This window comes from Trachurus japonicus, chromosome 3 (assembly GCF_045865225.1).
Source record: "Trachurus japonicus isolate A0001 chromosome 3, Traja_1.0".
Taxonomy (NCBI): Eukaryota; Metazoa; Chordata; class Actinopteri; order Carangiformes; family Carangidae; genus Trachurus; species Trachurus japonicus.
In genome coordinates this window covers 1766125-1787213 of record NC_140909.1, presented here as the reverse complement: position 1 = coordinate 1787213, position 21089 = coordinate 1766125, and the positions used below count along the sequence as shown (strand labels likewise).

General features: G+C 41.5%; 1 protein-coding gene across 1 annotated transcript; it reads right to left on the bottom strand.

Moving 5' to 3' along the window:
- Positions 1-849: 849 nt before the first annotated feature.
- fsd2 (fibronectin type III and SPRY domain containing 2) lies at positions 850-20858 on the bottom strand. Its single transcript, XM_085804848.1, has 13 exons — positions 20722-20858; positions 19372-19670; positions 18467-18562; positions 17579-17812; positions 15655-15677; positions 15202-15323; positions 13459-13623; positions 12182-12316; positions 9850-10003; positions 7127-7260; positions 6383-6515; positions 4082-4258; positions 850-1155 (listed from the first exon to the last, which is right to left on the bottom strand). Exons 2-13 carry the CDS (start codon positions 19657-19659, stop codon positions 906-908), a joined length of 1911 nt encoding a protein of 636 aa, XP_085660974.1. The 5' UTR covers positions 19660-19670; positions 20722-20858; the 3' UTR covers positions 850-905.
- Positions 20859-21089: the final 231 nt, after the last annotated feature.

The window sequence follows — 21089 nt, the reverse complement described above, 5'->3', positions numbered from 1 at the left end:
GTGGTTCTGGACAACACGTTTTCTCCTGTCGAGGAAGTTCTGCACATGTTCAATAAAGTTTCTTTATTATGTAACAGGGTTAATAGAGTCGATCCAGTGGCTGAAGTTCATCACGGCGCTGGTTCCAGTAAAAGAAAGTGAATGTGGTTTCTGAAAAGGGTTTAAGTTCACTTTATAATGGAGTATGTTAAATGTAGGCTCCTACAGTATTTGTGTGCAGATAAATGTAAAAAATGCTAAAGACTAAAAATCGAGAGAATATATAATATTGTAGAATCGCAATTTAAATTGAATCGCCATCCAAAAAATCGTAGAAGAATTGAATCGGGAGAAAAGCATATCGTCCCAGCCCTATCAGATACGGTAGAAAAGGAGTTCATATGTGAAGATTATCTCACTGAACTAATTTACCGTACTTTCCGGACTATAGAGCCACCTGAGTATAAGCCGCACCAGCTAAATTTTAAAAGAAAATACATATCTAGGCCGCACTTGAATATAAGCTGCAGGTTTTCATGTTGTAACATGAGATATTTCCACAGAAAGACAGTAGAGAACTGTGACAGTCTGCTAACTTTTCCTCTGTTCTGGTTACGCTCCTCTCCTCCATGTGCATTTGTTTACAACGAAGCCGGTGAAACATCAATAAATGGAGCGGTGGAAAACGTTAGGCGTGATTGTGTAGTCTTAACCGTCATGAACAAAAGATTACGGGTTACGGAGCGCGTTTGTGTTGCGGTGCAGAGACGAGAGCTGGGGAAAAAAGTAGTGGCTTATAGTCCGAAAAGTAGGGTATATACATATACAGTATAGAAAGAGAGAGATTTGCCCCCCCCCCCAATGTTGCTCCATGGTAACGGCCTTGGTTGTAATAATATCTAAGTCACTTCCAGGTTTGTTCTGAGTCAGTTGAAGGTGTAGTCCGGGGCCGGGATGCCGTTGTGCACGGTGAGCGCTCCGGGGTTGTCCAGGCCGAAGCAGGGCTGGACGAAGCCGTGGAAGTGGCAGCTGAAGGTGTGGAGGTGCTGCTCCAGATCCACGTTGAAGAAGGACAGAGTCCCGCGCTCGTAGTCCAGGGCAACGCCGATCCGCACCGGGTTCACCGTGATCCGCAGGTCTGGGCTCCAGCCTTTGTGTAGAAACTCATATTTATGTCTGAAGGATTAAAAAAAAAAAAGACAAATTAATGAATGAACAGTCGTGTTGTTGTAGTACAGTGCAAAAACTCAAAATCTTACCTAGAATATAGAATATTTATTTCTAGTCGAAACAAATCTCATTATACTTATATACTTATACTCATCACAAGTAGCTTGTTTTTAGACACTTTTTACTTCTTTAAAGCAGATTTTCACTTAAAAAAAAGGTTTTTCTTTCTTATTACAAGCACAAAAAACCTGCTTTCACTGGCAGATTTTTCTACTTATTTCAAGTGAAAATTTGTTTGAAACAAGTGAAAATGATCTAAAAACAAGTTCATTTTTGGGTGATGAGTCTTGTTTTAAGTGGAAAGAGATTAGTTTTGACTAGAAATGAGACATTTTGACAAGAAATAAGACAAATATTCTTGGAAAGATTTTGAGTTTTTGCAGTGTAGGACCACGTCTCCAAGGTCTTGGTCTTGTCTCTGGATGTTTTCTCCAGACCAGTGAAGACCACAGCTATTGTATTGTCGATTAATCCAACAATAATCGATTATTTAATTAATCATCAACTATTCTGATAATCTAATTATCAGTTTGAGTAGTTGTTTTTTTTAAAGAAAATAAGTCTAAATTCTCTTATTCCAGCTTCTTCAATGTGAATATTTCTGGTTTCTTTGTTCCTTTATGACAATAAACTGAGTCTCTCTTTGGTTTGTGGACAAAACAAGACATTTGAGGACGTCGTCTGGTGGTTTGAGAAACACTGACTGATATTTTTCAACATTTATTAACATTTTATTGACCAAACAACTAATCAATTAATTGTTTAAATAATCAACAGATTAATCAATATTTAAATTCAGAGACTGTTTGCTGAAAAACTGTCCCTGAAGGCAACGTGCATCAGCTGTTTTACATGAATTTCCCTCTAAAACAACTCTGTCTGGTAACGTTGTGTTATTATCTCATAGCGTGGTGAATGTGCAGGTCACAACTTGTCCACCAGAGCGTTGTGGAGTTGTTGGATTGTGTATTTGATGAGTTTGATGAGGGAAACCAAGAAATCCCATAATGAGCCTCCGTAGCGTAGCTCTGAGCAGCTCACGGCTCTGCTCCGCCGTTCTAAAAACAGCTTGCACCGACAATTAAAGGTAACGAACCTACTGCTATGACTATAGGGATTATGGCAATGGGCTGATTTGACAGAATGTTTAACTATCCCTTTAAAGGAAACTGTGACTTGATTTCACCACAAAGGAAACGCAGCGTCCAGGTTCTGCTGGAGGGAAACGGTGTCGGTGGCGCTCCGTGTGACGATCCAACCGTCTAGAAGAATCGCCATAGCAACAAACCTGTATAAAGTGACAGGAGATCACACTCTCCTCTACCTTCAACGGGCTCAGTTAGTTGTTCCAAAGAGCAGATCCACTCTCTTTCTCTCTTTTTCTTTCTCTCTTTCTTCTTTTTTTATGCTTAGGAGAGGGAAAATGTCTTGTGGCTAAAAATACCGTGTTGGCCCAGTTTCCATGAGCTGCAGCGGAGGGAGCGACCCGGGAGGAGCAGCAGCTCATTCTGGTCTGAGGTTGTCTGAAGAATCTGCATCTCCTTGGTCTCTGTGTTGTGTTGTGTTGTGTTGTGTTGTGTTGCTTTGTGTTGTTTCTGTGAAAAATCAAAGCCCGTTTGTCTTCAGCAGCTCACAACAACAACAAACTGGAAAAACAAGTCTGAACAAACAACACAAGCTTCTTCAACCCGTTAATAATCTGTTACTTCCACAGCTCCATGAGAATACCAGGGGCCGTATTTATCAAGCCCCTTAGATTCACTGCTAAAAACACTGCTGAGAGTAAAAACACTATTTGCTGAAAGCTGCAGTTAACTCAGGCTCACTGTTACTGTGCAGAGAGACGAGATTACAGCTGTTACTGTCGTCCTGACAGTGACTCCCGACACTAAAACACGAGCTGCTTTTATTCTGGAAAAACTCTGACCAGTCAAACTGTAGGATGTGTTAGAGGACTAGCTGCTTTTATTCTGAAAAACTCTGACCAGTCAAACTGAAGGATGTGTTAGAGGACTAGCTGCTTTTATTCTGAAAAACTCTGACCAGTCAAACTGAAGGATGTGTTAGAGGACTAATGTATCTGTCTAAACATCAGAACTATGACACCTGAAACTGTAAACACAGCTGATCGATCGGAAAAAAAAAATGACCGTGAATGTGAATTTACTTAACGTCATTGAGAACAGGTTCTTGAATGTAACTCGGTCAAAGTGAGACGTGTCCTCAAGATGTTTAGCAGCTGTTAGGTCATGCTGCTTTACATGCTGGCAAAGCTAGACATGTCAGACTTGTGTGGGCTCGGAGAAAATCGCTTCGTTACTTGCTTGTTTTTAAACTTTGGCGGCTCTGCCACTCGTCTTTTTGCCACTCAGTGGACGTTCCACAGCGACGTCCGAGTACTGTGACGTCATGTGCATACCCTCTATACAAGAGGGACAATACAGACAAGCAGTATGGAGGTATTTGGATGTTTTTTGGTGTGTCTTTTTGGACAAAGAAAGTTGGTATCCATTGACAACCATTATATGGACAAATACTGCTGCACGGACCCCCCCGTAACTCAGAGAAGCCACGGAGGACTCTGAAAATTCTCAGAGCTGTTAGTCCACATGAGGGTGAGTAGATAATGAGTGGAATTTGAATTTTGGGTGAACTATCCCTTTAAGTTGGCTGATGTAACAACTAAAATGTCCCCGTTGTGGGATGAATACATCTAATCTAATCTAATTTAAATGTTGTTTCATCTGACCCAGTATCTGGACAAAGTATTAAAGTTTTCAGAATTCCCTCTGCTGCAGACAGAGTGAGTGATAAAGCCTCATTATGGGATGGATAAATGAATGAAAGACAGATAGTAGGCTAACTGTGTGACCTGTTGGGGGTGAGGATGTGCCTCATGCACCAGGAGCGGCCGTTGGCTCCGAGGTACGAGCTCCTCTCCGTGTCCTCGTACGCGACTCCGATCCGGAACTCCGTCCCGTCGTCCACCTCCACCTCCCAGTAGTGACGACCTCGGACCGGGATCAAATCCCCCAGGACGGCCACACACCTGCACACACACACACACATCCTTGTAAATCTATCTTTATGAGGACATGTCATTGACATAATGTATTTCCTAGCCCCTTACCCTAACCTTAACCATCCAAAACAAATGCCTAAACTTAACCATTAGTCTAAACCTAATTATAATCTAACGTCTTAACCCTCAAACAGCCCTTGGAAAAAATGTCCTCAGTCTGTTGGTTAAAAACTCGTTCCGGTCCTCACAATGTAGCAAGTACAAGAACACACACTTATTTTACACATTAACACTATTAACCCTTCGGTCGTCCTCCGGGGTCAAACTGACCCAATCTGTTTCAAGTTGTCTCTCCTTCCTCCCTTCCTTTCTCCACTCCTTTCCTTTCTTTGTTCCTCCCTTCCTCCATCCTTCTTCCCCTCCTCTCTCCCTGTTTCCCACCATCATTTCCCTTCCTTCCTTCTTCCTTCCTTGACCCAATCTGTTCCCTTTCTTTCTTTCCTCCCTCCCTTCTTTCTCTCCATCCTTCCTTGACCCGATCTGTTCCCTTTCTTTCTTTCTTTCTTTCTTTCTTTCTTTCTTTCTTTCTTTCTTTCTTTCTTTCTTCCCTCCCTCCCTTCTTTCCCTCCATCCTTCCTTGGACCAGTCTGTTCCCTTTCTTTCTTTCCCTCCATCCTTCCTTCTTCTTCCTTTCTTGACCCAATCTGTTCTCTTTCTTTCTTTCTTTCTTTCTTTCTATCCCTCCATCCTTCCTTCTTCTTCCTTCCTTGACCCAATCTGTTCCCTTTCTTTCTTTCCTCCCTCCCTTCTTTCTCTCCATCCTTCCTTGACCCGATCTGTTCCCTTTCTTTCTTTCTTTCTTTCTTTCTTTCTTTCTTTCTTCCCTCCCTCCCTTCTTTCCCTCCATCCTTCCTTGGACCAGTCTGTTCCCTTTCTTTCTTTCCCTCCATCCTTCCTTCTTCTTCCTTTCTTGACCCAATCTGTTCTCTTTCTTTCTTTCTTTCTTTCTTTCTTTCTTTCTTTCTTTCTTTCTTTCTTTCTTTCTTTCTTTCTTTCTATCCCTCCATCCTTCCTTCTTCTTCCTTCCTTGACCCAGTCTGTTCCCTTTCTTTCTTTCCTCCCTTCCTTCTGTCTCTCCATCCCTCCTTCCTCCCTCCTTTCTTTCTTACTTTCTTTCTTTCCTCCCTCCCTCCTTTCCCTCCATCCTTCCTTCTTCTTCCTTCCTTGACCCAATCTGTTCCCTTTCTTTCTTTCTTCGTTCCCTCCATCCTTCCTTCTTCTTCCTTCCTTGACCCAATCCGTTCCCTTTCTTTTTTTCTTTCCTCCCTCCCTTCTTTCCCTCCATCCTTCCTTTTTCTTCTTTACTTGACCCAATCTGTTCCTTTTCTTTCTTTCTTTCTTTCTTTCTTTCTTTCTTTCTTTCTTTCTTTCTTTCTTTCTTTCTTTCTTTCTTTCTTTCCCTCCATCCTTCTTCTTCTTCCTTCCTTGACCCAATCCGTTCCCTTTGCCCATCCTTCTTTCCTTCCTTTATCCCACCATCCTTTTCACTTCCTTCCTCCCTTCTCTCCCTTCGTTCTTCTTCTTTCTTTCCTCCCCCTTCTTTCCCTCCATCCTTCCTTCTTCTTCTTTACTTGACCCAATCTGTTCCTTTTCTTTCTTTCTTTCTTTCTTTCTTTCTTTCTTTCTTTCTTTCTTTCTTTCTTTCTTTCCCTCCATCCTTCCTTCTTCTTCCTTCCTGGACCCAATCCGTTCCCTTTGCCCATCCTTCTTTCCTTCCTTTATCCCTTCCTTCTTTCCTTCCTTTATCCCTTCCTTCTTTCCTTCCTTTATCCCTTCCTTCTTCCCACCATCCTTTTCACTTCCTTCCTCCCTTCTTTCTTTCTTTCTTTCTTTCCAGCCTCCCTTCTTTCCCTCCATCCTTCCTTTTTCTTCATTACTTGACCCAATCTGTTCCTTTTCTTTGCCCATCCTTTTCACTTCCTTCCTCCCTTCTTTCCCTTCGTTCTTCTTCCTTCCCTGATCCAATCTGTTCCCTTCCTTCATTTTTCTTTATTTCTTTCTTTCCTTCCTTCCTTCCTTGACCCCTGAGGACAGCATGAGGGTTTTAAGAGGAAGCTGCATGTAGAGGTTGTGTGTCGTCGGCGTGTCGACCTGCTGAAGGTGCGGTCGTCGAAGGCCATGGCGCTGATGGGCAGCTCCTCGTCTCCGTAGAAGATGGTGAATCCGTCCTCGGAGACGGACAGACAGGGATGAGCCGTGTCCTCCAGCAGGTGGAAGAACGTTCCTGCACAGGTGAGACGACAACAACTCGTATCGGTTCTTGGTTGAAATAAGTAGAAAAATCTGCCAGTGAAAGCAAGTTTTTTGTGTTCGTAATAAAAAAGAAAAACTTGCTCCACTATCAGATTTTTCTACTTATTTCAAGTGAAAATCTGCTTGAAAGAAGTAAAAAGTGTCTAAAAACAAGTTAATTTTTAGGTGATGAGTCTTATTTTAAGTGGAAAGAGATTAGTTTTGACTAGAAATGAGACATTTTGACAAGAAATAAGACAAATATTCTTGGAAAGATTTTGAGTTTTTGCAGTGTGCACTAATACCTGACTATTTTTATTTCATGCAACTCCACAGCACAGCTATTAATATTACAGAGCTTTAGTTTCTTTTTTTTCCTGTTCATAATATTCTTATGCAGTTCTGTAAAACATATTGATGTTTCTTTTTCTGGAGAAATAATCTTTTACAGAGTTCCTATGCAAGTATGGAAAATGGAAACTTTTGTATGGAAATATATTTATCTTAATACTTATCTGGGTTTGGTCTTATGAGAAGTTATTTATCTCCAGGAAATTATTTGGTGACATAATGGCGTACAAATATGAATACCCTGACCCTCACCTGTTGTGGAGACGGTGATGACATCACTCCTGTCGCTGGGCCCGCCGATGTTGACCGCCCTGACGGAGATGAGGTAGCGCCGTCCGGTCTGCAGCTGGACCAGACACTGACAGGTCGGCACGGCAACGATGGACCTGAAGGAGACACGGACAGGAAAGAGAGAAGGTTTTCTGATCAGAAACATTTTGTTTCTCAGCTTCTGAAACACGAAATGGACGAATTAGGTTTTTTTTTTTTTAAAGAACAGCATAAAAACAAAAGGTTAAAGGAATAGTTCACTAAAAAATGAAATTCAGTCATTAGTGACTCCCCCTCATGCTGATGAATACTCCGGAGTAGTTTTTTATTCCTCAAAGTGCATCTGGAGACCACGGACCCCCATTGGACAAAATTTTGAAGCAATCACCAGAAATATTTGTTGGGCCAGTGGCGTGGATTTGTGGAAATATTGTAGGGAAATTAATGTGGTACAGTTTCTCCAAAAACATTAAAAAAAAAAAAAAAAAAAAAAAGTGGTAAAATTTCCCAAAATAAAAAAAAAAGTTTAAAAATTCTAGAAAGAAAGTAGTAAGATTTCAAGAAAAAGTTCAAAGTGCATCTGGAGACCCGGGAGGCCGGTTCCTAGTCCAACCAAAACTTTATATGAGAGTAATAGGGCCCGACACAAAAACGTTCATAAAACTACACAACAACCATTTAATATTCCTCCACACTGCTCGTCCACTGAAATCCAAGTGTCCTGAAGGGAGATAGTCCAGAGTTTACTGGAAACTACCTCATTTAGGACATTTTTACAGCCTGAACAGTCCTGGATTGAATTTGCCTGGGGCACATGAATGTCAAAGTGCAATCTGTTTAGGTTGTAAAAATGTCCTAAATGTCGTAGTTTCCAGTAAACTCTGGACTATCTCCCTTCAGGACACTTGGATTGCAGTGGACGAGCAGTGTGGAGGAATATTAAATGGTTTTTATGTAGTTTTATGACGTTTTTGTGTCGGGCCCTATTACTCTCATATAAAGTTTTGGTTGGACTATGAACCGGCCTCCCATGTCTCCAGCTGCACTTTGAGGAATAAAAAACTAGTAGTACTAGGAGTATTTGGAGTATTCATCAGCATGAGGGGGAGTCACTAATGACTGAATTTCATTTTTAACAAATGAACTTTGTATTTCTAGCTCACAGGAATCTAAACGTTCCATGGTGCAAACATGACCCAAATTATTTGAATAAAAAGTCCAGATGAGAAATGAGAAATAAAAGATGACCCCTGTGTGAGGACAGAGTTGTAGCTGAGGCTCATAGTCACAGTGCTGCAGGAGCCGAGGCTAAGAATAGATTTTCTAGGACAGAGTGTGTCTTGATTCAGCAGCTCTATAACCATGGGACCTCAAAACATCCCAGGCAAAGCACTAACGCAGCCTTTTGTTTATGGATTTCTGAAGCCAAAGCTTTATTAAAAGGACGGGTCAGAGGAGACTAATATGATGCAGCAGAGCAGCTTTCCTACTCTGCACATCCAGCATCTCATCCAGGTCCAACTTGGTTATTTTAACTTTATATCTGTGTGTGTGTGTGTGTGTGTGTGTGTGTGTGTGTGTGAAAACAAGAAGCACAAACTAGAAAATTTCCTCTGGGAAATTTTGATAGGACCACGGGGGCTACTGCCGGTTTTGCCATTTCTGTCAACACGGGAATCAAACCCACGACCTTAAGGTCAAGACAGAGCTGATCAGACACATGATCATCTTTCTATAAGCACTGATATGGAGGAGCTGTAACCACATTAGGTTAACTGTGTGTGTGTTTCTAAACATGTTAACGAGCGCCAGGTGGATTGTTTATAAAGTTAACAAGCTCTGGCCTGAGGATCAGAGGTTGCCAAGGCAACTTGAGGTGGTTGCCACGGCGATAGGGGCCCCCCAGGCTGAGGCAGACAGAAACGTGTAGAAAAAGAGCAATTTTCTGCCTCTGCACTGGTCTCACATTTAGGCTTAGCATGACAAAACGGTGACTCCTATCAGAACAAAACACAGACCGTCATCGCTGCAAGGACTTCCTGAACGCTTTGGTGTGATTTCGGTGTTTCTACAGTAAATATTTTGGAGACACTGGCGACTTTAAAACATCGGTCCGTTCTGCTTCTCTCAGAAAATCTTTGTATTAGAGTCAATGAGGAGCAGAGACAGACGTGGCCGCACTCAGAGGCTGATAATTCAAATTCTGTAAGTCTCTCTGATATTTTGAGCACATTGTGAGAGACAGCACAAGATTGTCTACAAAAAATCATGTGTGTAGAGTGTAAATTGTGGCCGGGAGGAGTGTGGAAAGAGAAAAATTCTGGGCTCTCTCTCACTCTAACCGATGATGTCACGCACTCTGACACGAACATTCCGTGCAATACACACCCATTATAATAATCTCATAATTTCTCCAAAAATGATCATGGTCATTGAACAGGGATTGATCAAAAACTATATGAACTATCAAAACGTGGAATAATACACCAATACACAAGACTTGTGTCTACTGTTTAAAGTTTAAATGGAGTCTCTAGGTGAAAGTATGCCTGAGCAGAAGACGTTTGTAAAACTCCAATGATTGCTCTTTTTTTTCGGCCCGTCCCATTGACTTCAATGCTTTGCCCCCGTGGCCCTAATTAAACCCTGAGTGTGTGTGTGTGCGTGTGTGTGTGTGCGTGAACCTGTGGACTGCAGTGTCTTACTCGGTGACGTGGCTCTCGGTGCCGTCGGTCCTCAGCTCACTCAGCTCCACCGTGTACGAGTCCACAGGGTTGGTGTTTCCTGACTCCCAGCGGATCAGAGCGGCGTCGGGACAGCTGCTGCTCTCCCTCTGCTGGACCAGCGGAGGAGACGGCACTGACAGCAGAGAGCAGAGGAGACTTCATTCATGTGATTATGAAGCTGGAGCATTTACACATTTAACACAGAGAGAGAATAGATCAGAGAACAGGAGAATTATTTATGTCAGTCCATCACTGTCTCCAGTCCCAGTCCTCATAATAACCACGTGTCTTGATATTTACATTATTCCTCCTCAGCTACAAAGAAAAGATGATTTGATCTAAAATCTAAACCATATTTAATGCGGGGCTGCAAATAGCGATTATTTTCATTATTGATTCAACGATTAATCGCTAAATTGTTTGGTCAATAAAATGTTAAGAAATTGTTGAAAACTATCAGTCAGTGTTTCTCAAACCACCAGATGACGTCCTCAAATGTCTTGTTTTGTCCACAAACCAAAGAAAGACTCAGGAGGAGGAGGAACAAAGAAACCAGAAATATTCACATTTAAGAAGCTGGAATCAGAGAATTTTGACTTTTTTTCTTTAAAAAAACTACTCAAACTGATTATTAGATTATCAAAATAGTTGACGAAGCAGATACTTTAGTACAACTATTTGAACTAGAAAATTTCCTCTCGGGAAATTTTGAATGGGCCACGGGAGCTACTGCGGGTTGTGCCATCTCTGTCAACATGGGAATCAAACCCACGATCTTAAGGTCAAGACAGAGCTGATCAGACAGACATGATCATCTTTCTATAAGCACTGATATGGAGGAGCTGTAACCACATTAGGTTAACTGTGTGTGTGTGTGTGTGTGTAACTGTAATCACATGAAGCTGGCTCTAGAGTCTGTGTGTGTGTGTGTGTGTGTGTGTGTGACTGACTTGACACATAGTTAGTTAGTAGCTGCATCCTGTGTCAGTCTGATTTAGCTGTGTCTGTGTTTATAAACATTTAAACGAGCGCCAGGTGGATTGTTTATGAAGTTAACGAGCTCTGGCCTGAGGATCAAAGAGGTTACCACGGCGATAGGGGCCCCCGCAGGCTGAGACAGACAGAAACGTGGAGAAAAAGAGTGATTTTCTGCCTCTAAACCGGTCTCACAATTAGGCCTAGCATGACAAAACGGTAACTCCTATCAGAACAAAACACAGATCAACGTTGCTCTAAGGACTTACTGAAAATTTCGGTACGATTTGGTGTTTCTACAGTAAATATTTTGGCGACGCTGGCAGTTTTAAAACATCAGGCCGTTCTGCTCCTCTCAGAAAATATTTGTATTGGACTCAATGAGGAGCAGGGACAGACGTGGCCGCACTCAGAGGCTGATTCTGTAAGTTCTGTAAGTCTCTCTGATATTTTGAGCACATGACATGAGAGATAACAAGTTTGTCTTACAAATTCTGAAAAAAATTATGTCTGTAGAGTGTAAATTGTGGCCGTGCTCACAGTTTATCCAGAAAAAATACAGAATGTTTCTTCACTCTCTCCCACTCTAACCGATGATGTCACGCACTCTGACACGAACATTCTATGCAATACACACCCATTATAAACTCATAATTTCTCCAAAAATGATCATGGTCATTGATCAGGGATTGATCAAAAACTATATGACCTATCAAAACGTGGAGTAATACGACAATACACAAGACTTGTGTCTACTGTTTAAAGTTTAAATGGAGTCTCTAGGTGAAAGTATGCCTGAGCAGTAGACTTTTGTTAAACTCCAATGATTGGTCTTTTTCGCTCTTTTTTTCCCGCCCGTCCCATTGACTTACATGCAAAAATTTTGCGCAGTAAATCGCGACTTACGTCGCGAATAATTCGTACACTGTTGAGAAAAGTAATAGCACACCGATCCCGATCAGGACGCACATTTTGATATATAATTTGTCCTGCAACTCTTCGAGTTGCAGGACTAGTAGCGAACCGAAAGTTGGCCGGAAGTGGAAAAATAACTAGGAAAAAATCCACACAATAACAGTAGTGCCCGGGCTTCGCCCGGGCACTGGTCCCTGCAGCTATTTCATAGCTGTAGGGATCAGTGCCCGGTGCGATTGCCCGTGGCCCTAATTATCTGTAATTTATTGAATTACATCACAGAAACCAAAGTGAGACATTTGTGATTTAAAAAACAAACAAAACAAAGATTTCACTGCAGCTGTGGTCTGGACTGGTCTGGAGACCAAAAGACCTTGAACTAGATGACCGGCGGTTGTTGTGTTGTGTGTAATCTGATTACCCGTCATGTATAAGGCCTTCTCGCTGGCCGGGCTGATGCCGGTGGTGTTGGTGGCCGTCACCCAGAGCTCGTACTGAGCGTTGGGCAGCAGATCTGTCACGGTGCAGTGGGTCTCCTTCACCTTCACCGTACTGACTGGAACACAAGCAACAGGTCAAACACCATCAGAGACACCACACAGCAGCAGCAGAGGGCAAAGGGGTCATTTATGGAGGGAGTGTAGGTTGGTTATAACCCCCCCGAAAATCAAATCCAGCCAATGTAACCAGACATAATGGATCAAACCCATATTCTGCTCAGTAACAGAATGAAAAGAGAAACTATTTTATTTAATAGTTGGTTCATCAGATAAAAGGAGAAAAACCAACTGTCCAAAGGAGGAAACAATCACATCAGTGAGTTAACAAGTGAAATGTGAAGCTGGTTGATAGTTTGTTCCTGGCTTTATTTATTTATTTAAAAGGATCCCCATTAGCTGATGCCAGTGGCACAAGCTAGTCTCACATCGAAAAGAGATGTAAAAAACATATCACATTTTCAATATCATATCAGTCAAATAGACATCTAAATACATCGTGTTTGCAGTAATATCTTACATTCTACGCCTTACATTTGATTGCATTTAAACAAGTTGGTAGTCGTCTTAATATCAGTCATTCATTTAACAGGAACAAAACAGACGGGACGAAACAGGGATAAGATATTATACTTGCCAGACTGGATTATTGCTCAGCTGTTAAATAGTGCATTCTTGGCACGGAGGTAAAGTTAGAGGAGGAGCCACAGAGTAAACATGCTGGTAGGATTTAGATCTGATCTGAGAACTGATCGGCTTTTCTCTTGGAATCAAATTACTCTTTACATTATATTAATGACAAGGTGTGGCGTTGTGTTCATAGCTGCCTGCCTGTTAAGAAATAGCTTCACAGTGGCAAGTTGTGTTATGACAAATTAATGAATAAGCATTATTAGTCCTGTCAGAATAAACCTGTTGATCACCACAACAAAATAAAATGCATTAAAAAAGAATGCAAATGGCAATGAGATGACAGACAAATGAATTTTCCTTTGGGCATTAATTAAGTAATTCATATTCATAATATGGGAACGACCTTAGCCTTGTCCTTTTATCAAAGTAGGACGCCATATATGGACACAGGGATCTTAATCCCCCCGAATGTTTAACCCAAATTGATGCCCTTGGTAGAAGGTGTTCAGTGTTGTGTTGTGTTGTGCAGTCATCCCAGTGTGTGTGTGTGTGTGTGTGTGTGTGTTACCCTGCGGTGCACAGCTGCTGTCTGCAGGTGTGTCCTCCAGCACCGGTCTGTAGTAGAGCTCGTAGGACTCCACCGTGTCGTCGGAGAACAGGCTCCAGCAGACACGCAGCGACGTCTGGGAGGCAGAGTTGGGCATCTGGGGGTTGATGACCGGGGCAGACGGGGCTGTTGGTGTTGTGTGTGTTGGAGAAAAACATTGTTAAACGTCTTAAGTCAGGCTGCACTTGAAAATAAGAATTTTGTCCTTAATTTGCTTGCCTGGGTAAATAAAGGTTAAATAAAATTTAAAAAAATAAGTGATGAAAGAAAGAAGGAAATTCCCATTGAAAAGGAATGGGATTTTTGGACATCTTCAAACATCTACTACTCCGGCATACTTTCACCTAGAGACTCCATTTAAACTTTAAAATGTAGACACGGGTCTCGTCTATTGATTTGATTTTCCTCGTTTCGATAGGTATTATAGTTTTTGATCAATCACAGTTCAATGACCATGATCATTTTAGGAGAAGTGTGTGTATTGGGCGGAATGTTCGTGCTAGAGTGGGTGGAGAAGTTGTCTGAAATTATCTGAAACTTTTCTCTTTCCACGCTGCTCACGGCCACAATTTACACTCTACACACGTGATTTTTTTCCACAGTTGTAGAGAAACTCATCCTCTCTCTAACAATGTGCTCAACAAAGCAGAGAGACTTACAGAATTTAAACTGTGAGCCTCTCAGTGCGGCCAGGTCCCTCCCTGCTCCTCATTGACTCTAATACAAAGATTTTCTGAGAGAAGCAGAAGGGACTCCTGTATAAAACTCTTAAGTGTTTCCAAAATATTTACTCTAGAAACATCAAAATCATATCAAAGCGTTCAGGAAGTCCTTACGACGACCACGGTCTGCTGCTTTTTCTGATAGGAGCTACCGTTTTGTCAGAATAAGCCCAAATTTACTTTTTAAGACCATTATAGATGAAATTTAAGACCTATCATGACAAATAAAAAACATACAAAAGAAATGCGGAGTTGATTGAATTGAATTGATTGCAATATATACAATTGCGTGTTAGGCTTGTTTGTAGTTGAAAATATATTCAATAAAGCACAATGAAGTGTCGCAGGAACATTTTATTGAGCATTTGCGGTAGCGAGGGCTCTACCATAACATTCCCAAGGAGCACGCCTAAAGTAAACTATTTGGGGGCACAAAAAGAAATTGGGGAGCGAAATTAAAAATGTTTATGTAACACATTATTGATTTAATTCACTGGCAACCAACAGGCAGATGGCTTTAAGCCTTGAATAATGTTAAGGGTCAAACGTGACCCATTTTTACATTGGAGAACAGTAAAAACACCAACACTTCACCTTCTAATGTGACCCAGAATAGACAAGCATGGAAATATTTAAACTTCTTTAATCAACAGACACGAGCCACAACCTGTTCTGTATTATGACCAACACAATATCTGACACATGGCCTTTGGTCACCCCTATATATTATGGTATTAAACTACATCTTTTTATTTAACTAGGCTAGTTAAATCACAGTAGCATATACTGATGTGTTGAACTTACAGGCTTGTTAAGTATGTAATGTATTAATTATCATGATGAATAGAACTCCACCTGTCACACAGCTCCATGTTGTCTCTGTGTGGTGTTCTCTGTACGTCTTCACCACATATCAGCTGTTCATACTGTATCGAACTGTGCAGAGAAGGAAAATTAACCTTGGTGTGTTTGTAAATCAGACCTGGGACAACGTTGATGGAGTCCATCATGGTTTTAACATCAGACATGTCGGCGAGCGGCGTGGTGAACTCCAGCTGAGTGGACAAGGTGAGGTCGGGCTCCTCCGCAGCAAACTCCTCGATCCTGCACGGTGTGGTTAACAAAACAACAAAAAGCTTTGAAGGTCGAGGTTTAAAACCAAGTTAAAGACGCTTAAGTGTCGTGCATCAGGATCAGTCCAATCATATTCACACTGAACACACACTTTATTCACACTTTTCTTTGAGCTTTCACCTCAGTTCACTGCAGAAAGCAAGTGAGTGGATTTTATGTCAAACCAATTATTTGCAAAACCAAGAATTCAAAATGAGTCTGTATATAGTAGGCTACATACCATTAGTCTGAGCATTAACAGTATTAGTCTGTTTAAACCACATGCAGCTGTGACGTACTCACTGAGCAGCTTCATATTCACCTTCTAATGGTGGGCATTACTGTCTGTCAACGGAAGGTAGGAGGAATCAACTCAACAACAAAGTGAAACCAGGTAGAAACTCTGATCAATACAGATTCAGATCCATGTGTTGTGTTTTATTATTCTACATCTGATCTGAACCATAACAACAATCAGTCTGTAAGACAGACTTACACAGGAAACATGAGCACAACCTGACAAAATGCATCCCTGCCTCATTTTAAACATTAGACGTTTGAATTTGGTTCATAATTAGCGTAAGAATTTGTTCATTAGGACCGAAGACGTGTTTTGTGAGAGACACAGTGACCTTTGACCACCAAAATCTAACTGAATACGGATGCAAATGACTTTATTAATCCCCAAAGGGAAATGTATTTGTCTGTCAGCTCCTCTACCATTTGAAGAAGAATTAAAAAGTCTGACGGCTGTGATGTGAATATAAAAGATCTTCTGTATTTCTGTCCTGCAGCCTCAGTTGAAACTTTAATCAGTGAATTCTTTAAAATCTCAATTCTGTTCAACAGGTCTGACAGGTAAATAAAATTATAAAAAGTGTAACAAATCTGACAATAAATTAGAATATAAATATACAGTTACAAATAGAAACAAAGTAGAATGGAAATTTATAAAATTAAATTAAGTAGCCTAAATAAATAACTTTTGGTACTAAAAGACGACTACTAGAGGACCTGAGAGCTCTCACAGGCTCATATAAAAAAAACAGATCTGATAAATACGAAGGAGCAGGACTGATAAGAGCTTTAAGAACCAGAGAGAAAACCTTAAAGGGATAGTTCACCCAAAATTCAAATTTCACTCATTATCTACTCACCTTCATGTGGACTAAGAGCTGTGAGAATTTTCAGAGTCCTCCGTGGCTTCTCTGAGTTACGGGGGGGTCCGTGCAGCAGTATTTGTCCATAATGGTTGTCAATGGATACCAACTTTCTTTGTCCAAAAAGACACACCAAAAAACATCCAAATACCTCCATGCTGCTCGTCTGTAATGTCCATCTTGTATTGAAGCCCCGACATGAGAAATTGTTCCGAAAAAATTAAATAAGTCTATATTTTAAAGTAACATTGCGGAGTTTTTCGGCCTTAAAATAATGTTTCCAGCAATGGTAGAAAAATGGTTAATAGGATGAATGGTGCTGCCGCTGCAGCCTGAGCCGGGACGCGTCGGCGGAAACTGCACTATGGAACTTCCCTGCACGGGTACGAAACACCGCCCTCCCTCCTCTCCCATCCCCTCTGCGTCGAGGGAGAGACGTGGTGGGTAAAAGCGAAACTTACGTTCCCCTCCGGTCGTCGTCGCCGCTGCCGCCGCCGCCGCCACTGCCGCCACCGCCGCCACCGCCGCCACCACCGCCCCCCGACCCCCCTCCTCCCCTCCCCCGACCACCCGCCACACAGTCTCCTTGCAAGTGTGTGGGAAATACTGTCGTTTATTAATGGGAATAAACGCTTTTCCCCCCCAGACGATAGCGCTTCGCAACCAGATGGTGGAAGCACTGAGCTGAAACTCCGCAATGTTGCTTTAAGCTTGTTTGTAGCGGAAGCTCCCAGTGTCTCAGTTCACTGCTCTTCCTGTGTCACCGGCGGAACAATTTCTCATGTCGGGGCTTCAATACAAGAGGGACATTACAGACGAGCAGCATGGAGGTATTTGGATGTTTTTTGGTGTGTCTTTTTGGATGAAGAAAGTTGGTATCCATTGACAACCATTATATGGACAAATACTGCTGCACGGACCCCCCTGTAACTCAGAGAAAGGACGGAGGACTCTGCAACTTCTCAGCCCTTAGTCCACATGAGGGTGAGTAGATAATGAATTGAATTGAATTTTGGGTGAACTATCCCTTTAAAATGGATTCTGAAGCCAGTTGTAACTCTGTTTGTGTCTCTCTCTGACTCTGACCTTGAGGAAGAGCCTCTTGTCTTTGCTGCGGTGGACCTCCTGTGCCGTCTCGATCAGCTCCTTGGAGGCGTCCAGCGCGCGGCCGCAGCCCAGCAGCTGTCGGTACAGAGCCTCCAGCTTCCCCTTCTTCTCCTCCTCCAGCCCGGCCGCTCTGTCGTCGTAGCGCTGGGACAGGGTCTGCAGCACGTCGTTGTAGTGCTGCTCCAGGTGCTGCTCCCGACGCCCAAAGTTCTCCTGCACAGACGCACACGCACTGGTTTCAAAGGGTTATTTAGGACAAAAATACTTTTGCACTGACTCACTTTACCATAAATGCAACCCGGTTCAAAAACAGCTTATGTAGCCTAAAGCCTCCACCCACAGCAACTTTTAGAATAGTAGGCCTATCTCAAAATAAAAAGGAATTTGGGGCACAAATGACAGAGAAAGAAACGTGTATTCATACAGTTAAAGGGTTAAAAATAACTACAAAAGTTACAGGTGAGCAATTAGATGTGTCTTGAAGCACCTTCCTATAAAACATTTCATGGATGAACATTTTCTTCCTAGATGGGAGTGTCTATTCCATCATATTGCACCTTTATAACATATTGAAAATTTCCCTCTGCATGTAAAACAGTTGGGAGGATGGAGATGTACAATTAAGTTGTCGAGAGAGTGAAATGAGAGTGAAATAAATAAATCTATCTATCTATCTATCTATCTATGAAGCAATGAAGTAATATATATATATATATATATATAAATATAAAATCTGACATCTGACCTTTATTTCTGTCTTTGAGTTCAATAAAACTTAATAACAATAAAAATTCGTATTCCCTAATGCTCACACAGCCATGAAACAATAACTCAAAGTGAAACCACTGCAGTGTGACGTTTATTTACCTCCACAGTCAGAAAGATTTCCTCCAGGTGACCTGCAAAGTTTTCCATCTCAGTGACTTTCCCCTGCAGCCGGTTCCTGGTGGAGACGATCTCATCCTGGGAAGAGTCGGAGAATCAATAACTGTTCAAAAAGTATTAAACTAGAGGACGTTGGTTCACCACAAGTGTTTTCAATGGTTTGTTTTGACACATGTTGGTCTGACAAATTAAATAAAAATATACACATAATGTATAATTTAACCTTTATTTAAAGGGATAGTTCAACATTTTGGCAAATTGGCCCATCACCATAATCCCTATAGTCATAGCAGTAGGTTCGTTACCTTTAATTGTCGGTGCAAGCTATTTTTAGAACGGCGGAGCAGAGCCGTGAGCTGCTCAGAGCTACGCTACGGAGGCTCATTATGGGATTTCTTGGTTTCCCTCATCAAACTCATCAAATACACAATCCAACAACTCCACAACGCTCTGGTGGACAAGTTGTGAGCTGCACATTCACCACGCTATGAGATAATAACACAACGTTACCAGACAGAGTTGTTTTAGAGGGAAATACAGAGACTGTTGATGAAAAACTGTCCCTGAAGGCAACGCACATCAGTGGTTTTGCATGAATTTCCCTCTAAAACAACTCTGTGTGGTAACGTTGTGTTATTATCTCATAGCGTGGTGAATGTGCAGGTCACAACTTGTCCACCAGAGCGTTGTGGAGTTGTTGGATTGTGTATTTGATGAGTTTGACGAGGGAAACCAAGAAATCCCATAATGAGCCTCCATAGCTCCCTGAATTTCAAAATGTTCAAGCGACTAACTAAAGGTGTGGATACAGAGAACATGACTGTGTCTCCTCAGTGATCAGATATATTATGTATTATTCATCCACAGCTGTGTTTAGGAGTTCCCACCTCGGTTCCTCGGTCCCTGAACACATCATCATCATCATCATCATCTTCGTTTCCATCCTCGGCCCCTGTGGGAGAAGGAGAGTCTTCCTCACACGGCTCGAAGCGAAGGGACTCGTTGGTGCCGACGGAAAACCTCTGGAAGGTGGAGACGTCTCGGGTCGCCATGACGACTCCTTCTCCTCCTCCTCCTCCTCCTCGGGATGAAGATGAAGAGCCGTACGGGTCCATGGACGCCTCCTCTTCTGTGATCACGTCCAGTCGACCTCCTCTGATCTCGTACAGGTCCATGACGACAGAGACTCTGAGACGACAAGGACACAAGACTGTTTACTGATCCCACGTTGGGAAATTCACTTGTAACAGCAGCAAAGAGCACAGGATGTGTAAAGAAGAAGTAAGGAATACAAATATTAAGAATTTACTATGTACAAAATATATATGTAAAAAACTAAAATATGCATTGTTATTGTACAAAAATGCAACACTTTATAATACGTAAACACTACTAAGCATTAATAAATACTGAATTTTTCATTTATAACGCATGAATACTCATTAGTATGTAGTTTATAAATACAGTTAGTGCTTATCAATGATGAGTAAAACATTTCTAACTGTGTTTATAAACTACATATTAATGAGTATTCATGTGTTATAAATGATGAATTCAGTATTTAATGCTTAACTAAAGTGTAGTAGTGTGTACTTATTATAAAGTGTTACCAAAAAATATTAAATAGAAACTATATGTTGTTTGGTGAAAGATATTGCAAAGTGTGGGTGGTCATGAAAGAACAAGTCGAAGTAAAGCTTGTATGAATGAGCAAGGTAAAAATGCATAAGAATAAATCATGCTCTGTTGCAGAAATTGATTATTATATAATATATAATTATATAATTCATCTGTTGACTAAATGACACAAAATTCTGTTTTAATGCTGTCCAATCCAATCCTATCTATCTATCTATCTATCTATCTACGGTATCTATCTATCTATCTATCTATCTATCTATCTATCTATCTATGCAGAAAAGAAAACTTTTGAAATGCAACTATGTGAGTGCCGTGTGCAAAAGGTTTCTTAAATACATCAGATCCACTGCATTAAACTTGTGTTTGGTTTTTATTCTGGACTGCATAAAAATAAACAACTTCAAACATCCAATAGAACAACACAACAACACCACGTGACGTCTCATATTAACCACACTACTACTTCACACCTTTACAGTCTATGCTTCACACCTGAACAGAGCAAACAGACTGTGCAGCAGCAGAACAAATAAAACTGTTGATTAAATTAAACCATCGATAGAGACTTTAGTAGCTGACATGAGATCAGTTTTTACCTGGACGGGTCAGTGCTGCAGTGAGTTCAGGCCAACAGACTGTGACTGACTGACTGACTCAGCTCAGCTTCACCAGCAGCTGAGACTAAAATAGAAGTAAAGCAGCTCCAGTGTCAGAGCAGAGGCATGACAAACATCCAGGGGGAGGAAAGATAAATAAAACCTTTATTTCACACATTAAAACTTCACATCAAACTGATCTGACCAGTTGGAGGCTGAGATTTACCAACAGCATTAAAACCTTCTTTAAATTAGAGCCGGATTCTTAATTTCTTGGTGATTAAAGTGATCTGGAATTGGAAATCCCCGAACATGTGATTCAAAGGTTAAAGTTGAACACAATGACTCGGTGCTGCGTTCACGGCTCC

Coding starts and splice junctions, on each gene's coding strand:
- fsd2 (XM_085804848.1), bottom strand. CDS start 19,659: ATGGACCTGTACGAGATCAGAGGAGGTCGACTGGACGTGATCACAGAA. Junction 15,324..15,654: donor GTAATGCCCACCATTAGAAG/GTGAATATGAAG, acceptor CACACCGTGCAG/GATCGAGGAGTTTGCTGCGG. Junction 7,261..9,849: donor ACCGAGAGCCACGTCACCGA/GTAAGACACTGC, acceptor TGTCTCCTTCAG/GTCCATCGTTGCCGTGCCGA.